Source organism: Ctenopharyngodon idella, chromosome 9 (assembly GCF_019924925.1).
Source record: "Ctenopharyngodon idella isolate HZGC_01 chromosome 9, HZGC01, whole genome shotgun sequence".
NCBI lineage: Eukaryota > Metazoa > Chordata > Actinopteri > Cypriniformes > Xenocyprididae > Ctenopharyngodon > Ctenopharyngodon idella.
The window spans coordinates 10039563-10052384 of record NC_067228.1 but is presented as its reverse complement, the minus strand read 5'-3'; the positions used below and the strand labels follow the sequence as shown (position 1 = coordinate 10052384).

General features: G+C 38.0%; 1 protein-coding gene across 1 annotated transcript; it reads left to right on the top strand.

Moving 5' to 3' along the window:
• The first annotated feature begins 208 nt into the window (after positions 1 to 208).
• On the top strand, positions 209 to 12670 carry heg1 (heart development protein with EGF-like domains 1). The gene is made up of 13 exons (XM_051906064.1): positions 209 to 660; positions 2874 to 4385; positions 6895 to 7008; positions 7240 to 7362; positions 7469 to 7560; positions 7726 to 7781; positions 8696 to 8856; positions 9063 to 9197; positions 9333 to 9375; positions 9851 to 9888; positions 10480 to 10567; positions 10687 to 10864; positions 11126 to 12670. The coding sequence occupies exons 1-13, from the start codon at positions 381 to 383 to the stop codon at positions 11267 to 11269; spliced, it is 2964 nt and encodes a 987-aa protein (XP_051762024.1). The 5' UTR covers positions 209 to 380; the 3' UTR covers positions 11270 to 12670.
• Positions 12671 to 12822: the final 152 nt, after the last annotated feature.

Genomic DNA, 12822 nt, shown 5'->3' with positions numbered 1-12822 from the left:
AGGTTGCATTGTTAACAATGCTGTTAACATTTTATAAGTGATTTTATAAAATGTTAACAGGGAGGGAGGGAGGGAAAGAAGAATCCCACCTGTTGTGGCTTCATCTGACTGTCATGTCTGTCTGAACCGAATTGTGCCCACATTTGTGTAAGTGCGTTCATCCAGAGGAATGGGGTGGAAACCGCTATCGCCTGCCCGAGGGGAGGAGTCACCCACTGCTCCGGTTTCTCACTCTCGCTGCATGAAATAAAACCCTTCTAAGCCTTCATCTCCAACTTTAAAACTATCATAAGGAATTTACTAATGGGAAACTGTTAAACGGACTCACTTTCCGATGGTGACCCGGACCACTTTGGCGTTTTATTTATTAGGAAGTCATTATGATGGAAACGTGTGTCGCGAGAAGCGCTCACCGTGTGGTTTTCACGGTCTTTATGCTTGTCCTAAATACTGTGATTGCCGAAACTTTATTTACAGACACGGACACGGACACAGATAACCCATTGAGTACCGAACCCTTTTTTACTCGAACAACTGATTTAAAACAAACGTCCTTCTGGCCGGGGAGAGAGGCCACTGCTACAGCTGTGGATCTATCGAGTGGACCGGAGGAGATGACGGACATTCCCGCCAGTGTGTCCATCACTGGAACGCGAGCGGGTGAGACTTCCACGCGCCTGTGGATGACCAAAAGTGTTGTCTAGAATAGATAGGCAGCTCACTATGTTCTGCAACAGTCTCAGTCTATAGTCAGTATAAGTAGATAAGACTAAGAAGTTTATTTTGTGGTGTACAACAGTAGTGTTGAAATGAACCTTTTGCAGTTATAAGAAAGATTACAAAGATTCCACTCCACTCAGAATAAATGTGATAAAGACTGTATTGTGTAAAGCACAGGAAAAACATTAAAATATCTTATTTTATATTTATACAATGAATGATCAATGTCTCAATGCAATGCGTTTTATTATTGTTATTATTATTATTATTATTGAAGTTGCAGTAGCCTAGTAGTAAACTAAAAAGAAGAGTTTTTACTATGCAGCTGAAGCATATTGTCAACTATTAAGTCAATATAATGAGATTACTTACACTCTGTTTCCTCAGTTTTTGGAAGAGCATCTCTTTTAATGAATGACCTCCTTGGCTCATGAACATCCTGGTTCATAAACTGTTCCATTTTCTTGAGCCAATGAATTCTATTCAGTCTGCAGTTTATTATTGATTTTATTTTATTTATTTATTTTTGTGATTTCATTTTAAATAATTCCTTTCCATGTCATTTTGGCATCTAGTGTGCAATTATTTAAATACAATTAAATGCAGTGATTTGGCTCTGATATACTCCACTCCTCAAATATTTTGTAGTGAATGTTGAGTAAATATATTAAGATTGGGTATTTGAAAAAACCTGTCAATATGGATTGGCATCATATTGGCCAACGGCCACTAAGCTTTCTAGGTATCGGTTTCAGAATTACACTTTAAAAAACCCTTATGGATTTAACAGTACTTTCCAATGAGCTTTATAGCCTTTGATCACACTGAAGACATCAAAGGATTTGCTACCATTATTTCTGGTAATAATCATTCATGTGTCATTGGATTCAGCTGGGATGTAAGTTATGTGGCACATTATTTTAACTTTATTTTCACATGCGTAATTAGGAAATGTTCTGAGAAGAATGAGCTTCTTTTAAAAGCCTATAAAAATAATTGGAAGTATAAAATGTGAGTTGAGAAATATGTATTTTGTTTTCCAGACTTTTACAACTGTGAATGAGCACAATCTATCTTGTATTTTGCATCAGTCTGAGTTAGACACAAAAAACACTATTTCATTTTTTTGATCTCATGCAGTATTGTCCAGATCATATTAAACTACTTTGTATAAAACAACTTGTTCTTAGGCCTGTCTCCATCCCCATCGGTTAGAGCTGACTGGATATTCCCGAACATAATGCAAGCTCAAAGATCTTATGTTGAAAGACCTCTGTAATGCAAGCTGAAAGAGACATTTTCAGCAAGTGAGTCAATTTTTAGAATGGGACATGACCTAAAAACCTATCATGGCTTTCCACACTACAATCAACTTTGAATCCATCTGTCTTCGACAGATGTAAATATTGTGGAAACATTTGTTTCACAATAGCTCATTTAGATTCAGATGGATTTCTGCAAACCAGAATTATGAGCGTTGTATGTTATAATGTTATTTTGTAGCCATGTACGACAGAGCCGTGATGCCATTTCCTACTAAGAAACAAAGCAACAAGTATTTCTTACTTTGCTATATTCAACTAATTTACATATTTTCAAAGATAAAATCAAAATGAAAGTGAAAATTTATATTAAGAGTATCTAGGGCTGATTTGTTGACCATAAAGGTGATGCTACCAAATAAGTTTTTGAACCACCCTTTTTAAATAAGTGTGCACCAAGAAGCATCCTAATCCAGTCAGCGGTTCACTTGATTATAGTTTTGCCTGTGTATAAACTCTTTGCAGGCAGTGTAATATGGACTTTGCTGTAATGACAACACTGTAATATGGACTTTGCTAGGTCAGCTGAAGGAAGGAAACAGCAGGTCCCAATGGGTCAGATCCCCTCCATTTTTAGGGCTCAAGCTTTTGTTAGGTTAGACAAGCTTGGCTGCCAATTGTTCTCCACCCAAAATCATTACATCCGCAGTCACTTCTGAAAACATCTCACATAGTTCATAAAGTTTCCCAAGGCTCACACCACATGAAGCGCACCCTAGTGGCCATGCTTCTCAAATTTCCCAATCCTGAATTTTATTATTATTAACAGTTTTGATTGTTTAAAATATATAGTTTCCAATATTTTATTGTTCTTTATTTTTTCCAAACTAGGACATTCAGAAAAACCTTTACTCATCTCTACACATACAGCAGACTGGACAACTAGGATGGTCTCAGATGAGTCCACTGAACATCTGCGGTCTGATGAAGAGCTTACCCATAATGCCACAGCCCAATGGGAGGGTTCATCTGTAGCATCACACAGCATCACCAGCCACCAGCCATCGACAGACGCCCGAACAGTGCGAGACATTTCCGTAACGAATCTGAGAGATGTTGACACCACCGACTCGTTCTCTCACACTGATAGCACCTACATTTCCACCACCAACCGAGTCGGAGAACGCACACTGCTCTCGGTGAACTCCAACAGCACCTCTGCGTACACAGAAGACTCCAACTCCTCTGTTGCTGGGAGCTGGGAGCAAAGGACATCAGGATCCACCCAAGTCGAGGAGAAAACAGAAGATGTATCTACAGTGTCTGATAAGACTGAGCCCACTTTTGAAGATCATAATGCCACCAATGCAACTCAAGGCCTCTCTCTGGAGACCGAGCAGTCAACGTTGTCCCAAGGCACTGAGTCACAGACAGGACAACCTACTGTCACAGGACAGACCTTTGAGCAGGTGTCTGATAATGACAATCCAAATTCAACACCCCCTCTTACAGTGATCAATAGAGGTGAAGAGGAAACAGATGTCACATCGGTGAGCAGTGAGACATCTTATACAGAAACCGGTGACTCTGTTTCGTCTATCCCACCCTTTACCTCTGGCGAACACACCAATGCCACTAGCACATCCCAACAGAGCCGTGGTTCCACAGTGACTTATTCAGTGGATACTGGTGCTTCCACTGAGTTTTCAACCGGATCTGTCAGCTCCACTGGCCGCGAGGAATCCGAAGGGTCTCCGACCCATACAGTGGAGGAGACGACCATTCGGGGCCTGACTACTGCACCCCCAGTGCTTGAAGATGTAGCCACCACAGTTGATGACTCGGTTTTCAAGTCCCTTACTAGCCAACCACCCTTTGTCACCAAAACTGATGATCAGACAAACACGGAAGTGGTGCCAACATCTACCGCACCAGCAACTCAGAGGACACAGGTTACGGAGGAAGCCACTAACGAGGCATCTACCTTCTACAGTTCTACCAATACATTCACTACCATGCCTCCTCCCCTCACCACCCGTCAGCTCCAACCAAGCACCACACCGAAAGCACAATCAGAACACACTACCATCATTACCACTGATATCGTTCAGGTGCTGCGGACGACACCCTCCAGAACCCAGGGCCCGTCCACGTCCACTACTGGTGTACCACAGGCACCCAGTACATCTGATTCTGCTGACGTCACCACCTTGCATGTAGAAACGAGTACGGCCACGCCAGGGAACACTACTGCACATGGTGGACGTGCAACAACACCTTACAGCAAAAGCACCCCGACCAGGACCACTGTGGCGGTAACCACCAGGAATCATACGGAGAGAAGCACCACAGAAATGGGAACCACAACCATGCAGATCCCTTTTAGGTCAACAGCATCAACAGGTATGATATTAACAGATATCAACAGGTATTTATACAGTGATGTGCTACAGCAACATTCAAATCACCATTTTTGTTGGTAATATTAATGGTGCTTGTTGCACCAATTCACAGATATTACAATTCTGTCCCATGACCGATAAATGTTCTATATAACATTTATGTACGGTACCGTTGTTGGGGTGAGTGCTTTTAAAAAAATTTTTTTTTTATAAATAATACTTCAGTTCAGCAAGGATGCATTAAATTGATCAAAAGTGTCAGCAAAGACATTTTTTGGGCTCTATCATACATCCAGCGCAATGCAGCGCTAAGTGCGACAAGTGTTTTTTGCTAGTTTCAGCCTGACACAGTTATCATTTTCACGTCCTGCGCCACGTTGTTTAAATAGCAAATGCATTTGTGCGCCCATGGGCGTGCTGGTCTGAAAACGAGGTGTGTTCAGGCACATTGTTGGCACGTTGCTATTTTGAGGCAACTGAAATAGACACCATTGACCAACTGAAACCTGGTCTAAAGTCAATGCCGCAATATATATATTTTTTGTTGTTTAAAAAGCACGTTAGAAGAGCACTTGCAAATTCCGCCATGTAAATAGCGAATGCGCCATGGTGCGAGCGCAACTGTTTTTTAAAGAGAATGGGAGATAAGACTCTGATTGGTTTATTGCACGTTATGCCCAAAACACACCCATTACTCATTAAGAGAATAGGGACAACCCTTTTAGACCATGCACCGGGTGCGCCGACCACTTTTCCCGTCGTTAAACTAGCAAAAGTGGATTCTGACACACCCCAAGTGCATGTGCGCTGTGTGCTTTAGACCATGCACTTAGATCGTTAAAATGGAGCACAGAATGTTACAAAAGATTTCTATTTCAAATAAATGTTGTTACTTTCTATTCATTAAAGAATCATGAAAAAAATGTATCAATGTTTTCACAAAAATTATTAAGCAGCACAATCGTTTTCTACATTGTTAATAATAAGAAATGTTTCTTAAGCACCAAGTGATGTTTTATTAACAAAGTTCGGGAGGAGCACGTTCAGATAATGAACCTAATATACATGAGAGGAGCGTATTCAGTTAATCAACTCAATTAACGATAAGAGGTATTATACAGCAACCTTAGCTCTGTTCATTGACAGTTTATCAGCATCCCTCCACCACCCCATCTCCTCACTTCTAGTTCTAACTACTACTATCACAACTGGGGGGAGTACTCTAATTATATGTAAGAGTGAACTCGTGAAATCAGTATATTAGAATGATTTCTGAAGGATCATTTAATACCGAAGACTGGAGTAATGGCTGCTAAAAAATAGAAATAAGAAATAAATTGTATTTTAAAATATATTAAAATAGAATATAGTTATTTTAAATTGTAATAAATATTTCATATTTATTACAGTATTTCATTTTATTAATGTTTTTACTGTATTTTCAGCTTTTGTAAACATAAGAGACTTCTTTTAAAAACATTAAAAAATCTTACTGGCCCCAAAACTTTGAACGGTAGTGTGTGCATAAATAAAAAAAAATTAAACACTAAAAACTAAAATTGAATGCTACAAGTGAATTTAGGCATCACAGCATTATAATGTGCTGTGCGAAAAATGGATATTAATTTTCAAATTTGCCAGAAATTACATTTAACCGTTTTAATACATTATTCGTGTTTTTAAAAGATTAACTTTAAGTTAGCGTTAGATAAAAGTTAGATGAAAAATAGGAGAAATGAGCATGCACAATCGAATCTACAATATTGGTTGATATATATCCAAATATGCGTAATTTATCACACATTGTTTGTGTAACGGACATTAATGATACCTTAAATCAAGGAGAGGTGTGCAATTAATTTTTTTTTAAATGATCAGACTTAAAGGCATAGTCCACCCAAAAATGAAACTTCTTTCTTCACTTGCTCATCCTCATGTCGTATCAAACCTGTATGACTTACTTTCTTCTGTTCTTAAAAGACCATTGGAGGCCAAAGACTATTGTATGGACAAAAAACACTGCAACATTTCTCAAAATATCTTCTTTCATGTTCCACAGAAGAAAGACATTCATACAGTTTTGGAAAGACATGAGGTTGAGTAAATGATAACAGAATTTTCACTTTTGTGTGGATTATCCCTAAAATCTTCACTTAGCAGGTGATAAAATAGACAAACAAGTCCTATAGACTTACACTGAAAGAGAGACTTGGGTCGGCTTTTTTGACTCAGACTAGTAAGCAACACTCTTGCAACCGCATAGCATGGTGTTACTGCTAAAACATACTCAGAATTCCTTAGCAACCACATAGCAACATTCTAGCAACCACACTAGCATACTGAAGATGATTTTTGCACGTATAAGCACCACTCCTCTTCAGAAAAAGTACAAATATTAATGTTAAAAAAACACATTACACAATTCAGTATATATACAATTTTTAAGTTATAACATGCATTGTTTGTGACTTAACATTACTTCTGAACAATTCTCTCTTTCTCCTCTGTAGGTCATGCATGTGGGCCTAAAACCTGTGCAAATGGAGGCAACTGTGTTAGATCAGCTGAGGGAAGTTACCACTGCCAGTGTCTGCCTGCATGGACAGGACCCTTTTGCACTGAAGGTAAGAAGCCAACTTTAATGTACACTAACTAAATTGGAACATCGTTCATCCTGGATGTGGCAGTGAAAAGTCTTATTGGTGTAACCTAAGAGGGCAGTGACAAACAGGAACAGGAATTGACTGTGGGATCCCTAATGCCACAATATGTATATTAGTTATGTAATACATGTTTCCATCGGAGTTGGTGACAAAAATGAGCATGGATTGATTATGCGTTGTGTTTTTCTGTAGATGTGGATGAGTGTGTGAATAATCCGTGCCCCCAGGGTTCAGTGTGCATCAACACAGGTGGCTCTTTCAGCTGTGAATGTGCCCTGGGCTTTGACCTGGAGGATGGCCGCAGCTGTACGCAAGGTAGGTGGTCAGTTGTCCACACTAAAATTATATACAGAATACATAAGATATTTCTTTGATAACCCTGTGCTATCCTCATGTAATTTGCTTTGGCTTTACCCTGCAGTGAAGACATTTTTGGGCACCTTTACCGTCAACAACTCCATGCACCTCAGAAGTTCAGGTCTGCATGAGCTCCACAGAGAGATCCTACAGCTGGTACGCAACAATATGCTGCATTTCACACTTGACCTCTACACCTTACAACCACACAGCCAAATCAATGCAGCTAATGTTATATAGCAACCATTATGGAACATGATAAATTGATGTATCGACATGGAGTTGAGGTTTATTTGTTACATTTGTGTATTGTTCTTTCAGCTCAATGCCTCTCTCTCCAACTTCCATGGTTACAGACGCTCCACTTTGGGTAAAAGGTGAGTTTCTACTAATCTTACAAAGACCCAGAAGGAATATTAGGCCATACAAGGCACCAAAATCAATTTAATTGTTCATACTGTACCATGCAACTACTGAAGTGTCAATATCCTTTTACTGTACCATTATACAGCGGTAGATATATTTGTGTAGGCAGGACTGTTTTATGTTATGTACATGTGAGAAGAATTATTGTGAAATGACAGAGTAAGACGTGTCAAAAAAAAAGGAAAACGTTGCTTATAATGGGTGTACCACAAAGCACAGTTTAGTTGTTTACAGTTACTAAACAACATTAAATGGATTAAATTAATTTGATACATTTTTAATAAAGTTTTAATAAAATTATTAAATTCAATGGATTATCCAAAATGGCATTACCACATTATTAAATAAACTAATATATATATATATATATATATATATATATATATAATATTACATACTACTGTTGAAAAGTTTGAGTTTGGGAAGATTTTTTAAAATATTTTCTGAAAGGTTTTTTATGCTCACCCAGTGGTTCATTTATTTGATCAAAAATACAGTAAAACAGTAATTAAATTTAATTTTTCTATTTTAATATGAATTTTTTTCCTGTGATGTCAATTTTTTGTAACATGTTTTTACTGTCAATTTAACTTTTGGTCAATTTAATGCATTCTTGCTGAAAAAAATATAATTATGATTAATAAACCATATGCATAAGTTCAGTCATATAAATATGTCCATTCTATAATTTAATGTATTTAATTTCCAACTAAAAATTATTAGAGTGTGATACTGTTATAAATAGAGATTTTGGTCATACCAGTTACAACATTTCAGGAATTCATATTCCTATTATATGTAAATTCATACTTTCATTTCTGACTTGAGTTCTGGGTGTGATTTTTCTTTGTTCCCAAATGTGCAGAGATGGAGAAGGTGTGCAGATTTCAGCGGTGAACATGTTTTCACTCTCCACCAATGTGACCAGCACAGACATCTACAACAGCATCCAGATGTCCCTGAGCAACTGCAGCCGGACGTACTCACACTGCACCATTAAGCTTCAGCACCAGCTCTCATATCAAGGTACCATTCATCGCTCGCTGTCTGCATCATATTCTTATCTCAAATCCATTCCCTCTGTTCCTCCACTCCACCACTTCAGAGATATGATAACACAGTCTTGAGGGGGGCTGTTTCAATTGGCCTCTACAATAATATTTTGGAAAGCTCTTTGTGGCACTGTTTATCTCTGGGAAACCATTTGTTCTGAAGCACTTCTTTCTGTTTAGTGGAGAGCCTGTGCTCGGCTCAGAAGACCAAGTGTGATTCGCAGTACTCTGAGTGCAATGACACTAGTGGGATCCCATACTGTCAGTGCCACCCGGGGTACTTTAAAAAGAACCCAGGCGACATGACCTGCAGAGGTACAGCATACTCTTTTCACTTTTCAGTTGTTTGAATAATTAAACCGTCAGATTTTGTGGAGTGTACAAATGTACAAATTAATGTTGAGTTTCTCATTTTACATTTTTAATTTCTTTAAAATTGCAATTTTTTAGACTGTGGAGATGGACTCAAGCTTGTTAATGGCAACTGTGTTGAGTAAGTATGTGGTTTATTAAATATCACTGTAAATGACCAGTCAAAAGTTTGGACATACCTACTCATTCTATATTATATGGGAATTATATTAAAATGTTAAATTAGTCTTGTATTTTAGCTTCTTCATCATGGCCACTCTTTGCTTAGATTACAGCTCTGAACACCCTGGGAATTCTCTCAACTTCATGAGGTGCCACCTGAGAAGCTTTTTAAACAGTTTTGAAGGAGTTCCCATTTATGCTGGGCATGCTTGTTGCTTGTTGGCTGCTTTTCCTTCACTATCCGGTCCAACTCGTCCATTTCCAATTTTCAGGGGTTTAAGCGTCAGCCTTTAGATCAAAAGCTTTTTAAGATCATGGGAAACAAATTGAGCCAATTGGGTCCAAACTTTTCACTGGTAGTCTGTGTTTGTATTTGTTTTGTACATGTGTATTTTGTAGCAAAAAAACTGACTTGTTTTTTTACTTTTTCACAGGTGCATGTTTGGATTTGGAGGTTTCAACTGCAATAATTGTAAGATTTTATTTTAATTTATATTGTATTTGTATTTATAAATGCTTTAAAGGGTTAGTTCACCCAAAAATGAAAATTCTATCTTTAATTAATCAACCTCATGTCGTTCCACACCCGTAAGACCTTCGTTCATCTTCTGAACACAAATTAAGATATTTTTGATGAAATTGTGAAGAAAGTGAACAGCATCTGCCAATACTCAGCCGGCATTCGGACGTAGAACCTGGAAGCGGTGAAAGTAAACAGCGTCTCGTCGCTTTAGTACCTTTCTGGACCTTGAAAGTGTTGATTATATTGCTGTCTATGGATGAGTCATATACCTCTCGGATTTCATAAAAAATATCTTAATTTGTGTTCCAAAAATGAACGAAGGTCTTACGTGTTTGGAACGACATGAGTAAATAATGACAGAATTTTTATTTTTGGGTGAATTAACCCTTTAAGAGTAAAAGATTTAAAAATAACTTAAGTGTGGTGTGATATATAAAGCTTGTGAAAATATATAATTCTGTTAAAACTGTATTTGTTTCAGACTTCAGTGTCAATAAATAAAATATTTTTATGTCGCTAAAATAACCTTGTGTTTAATAGTCTACAAGCTGATAGCCGTGGTGGTCTCTCCTGCTGGAGGAGCTATTCTATTGATTGTCGTCATTGCTCTTATAGTCACCTGCTGCAAGTAAGATCATAATAAAAAATCACAACTTCCTACTTATTTTACAGTTAAATAGCTTTATTTATATTTTTAAAATTACAAAAATGTCTCAAAAGTATTTTTTTTTTTCACTGCATTCTCAGAAAGGACAAAAATGACATCAACAAAATCATCTTCAAAAGTGGAGACCTTCAGATGTCGCCCTACGCAGAGTTTCCTAAGAGTAACCGTGTGTCAATGGAGTGGGGCAGAGAGACTATTGAGATGCAGGAGAACGGCAGTACCAAAAATCTCCTGCAAATGACAGACATTTATTACTCTGTATGTTCATATGCACTTCTCTTTTGAACTTTTTATGTTTGACCTCCAGAGATTTCATTGATCATTTATACTTTATTGTAAAACCAGAATTGAGCCATGGCACTTATGCAGGCACTGCGAGTTTGAATCTGTCTCATGATGTTTGGTTAAAAATGAATAAAACCAAGAAGAAAAAAAAACACTTCACATGGCCGTGCACATTCTGAATTGGTGGATTTTACACATGATTAACTAATTTGTGATTGCTATTCTCTCTTTTAGCCTGCACTGAGGAACTCTGACCTGGAGCGTAATGGTCTGTATCCGTTCTCCGGCCTCCCCGGTTCAAGGCATTCCTGTATCTACCCAGCTCAGTGGAACCCTTCCTTCATAAGCGATGATTCACGGCGTAGGGACTACTTCTGACAGCCTTACCCAGCAGGCGTGCAATTTGATGCTGCATATAGGCTCTCTTGCCGTGGTTGGACTCGTTGCAGATTCTGGAGCTGGATACTGACCACTAAAGGCCTTTGAATGTGAAAATGAGCTGGCAGAAAAAGACCATTATCTGTGAGACTGGAAGAAAGCCGCAGAGCCCTGTCGGGTCAATTTAGCGTTTGAACACAATGCCACAATAAGATTTTAGTTTCTGGTGCGGAGCTGATGAGCTGACGTTCTCAGCTCCCCACAGAGCATTATTCTTAAGTGGAAGTCAGCGAATTTAAACTAGACAAATGAAAAATTACACATAAGATGCCTGGGCTACAGTATAACTTTTATATCATAAAAGTTTGCACTATGAATTCCTCACACAGATATTATCTCAAATGGAAAAAGCCATAAATGTATCATATTTATACTTGGAATAATGTATCCAACTGGTTTGTACTGTGTTTTTGTGAGTGATGGATGTCTGTTTGAGTATGTTCATCAAAGGTTAAAGGGATTGTTGACCCCAAAATGAAAATTCATTTTCTCACCCAAAACTTGTATGCCTTTCTATCCTCTGTGAAACACCAAAGGAGTTATTTGTGAACAGAATGTCCAAACTGCTCTTGTCTATAAAATAATGACTTTTTCTCACACAAAGCATGTAGATTCAGCTGACTTGGAATATAGTGTATTACTTATTGACAATTATCATGTTTTATGGCGCTTTTTGGAGCTTGACAGCCCCTGGTCTGCATTCACTTGCATTGTATGGAATAGAGCAGTGTGAACATTCTTCAAAATATCTCCTTTTTTCCACATTAGAAAGATAGTCATATGGGTTTGGAACAACATGAGGGCGAGTATATGATGACATTTTTTTGGGTAAACCATCTCTTTAATGCTTTGTATTGGTAACGTTTTATAGAAACATTGTGAGATTTACGCTGGAGAACTGAACCTGTGCAAAAGCTGGTAGGATTTTGAAACAATATTACTGGATGCAGCATTTGTGTGAAATGTAGCAAATATTGCCACAAGGTGTTACGGTTTGTTTGAACAACAGTAATAATCATAAAACGCAGTGCTGCCTTGTTTTCCTAATTTATTTTATTTAAGTTTTCTGATTCAGATAAAGATACTGTAGTATTATCTGAGGACCTCCCATGTGTTTGTATGGATGCTTAGTGGTGCATGAGAGGATGGACTCCACCTGGTGCCAGGTGTCCATTTTATTTTAACTAATGTGTGTTCTTGTGAGATGTGCTTTATTTGTAATCTTTAATATCAGAGACTGCTTTCTTAACTCATTAGTATTTTCCCCTCCTCTGTGGATGGTCAATTTAATCTGGCGTTGTAGTCAGAAATGTATTGTAAAATAAAGGAGAAATAAAGTTAGATTTCTTGTGTTTGTTTTACCTGTTCATCTATTTAATATTAAAAAATAGTTCACCCAAAAGTGATATCTGATCCCTCACTTGGCCCGACCTTAAAAACTGACAATCCTACCTCAGGTCCTGTAGGACCTGACCTACCGACCGGCCTGTGGT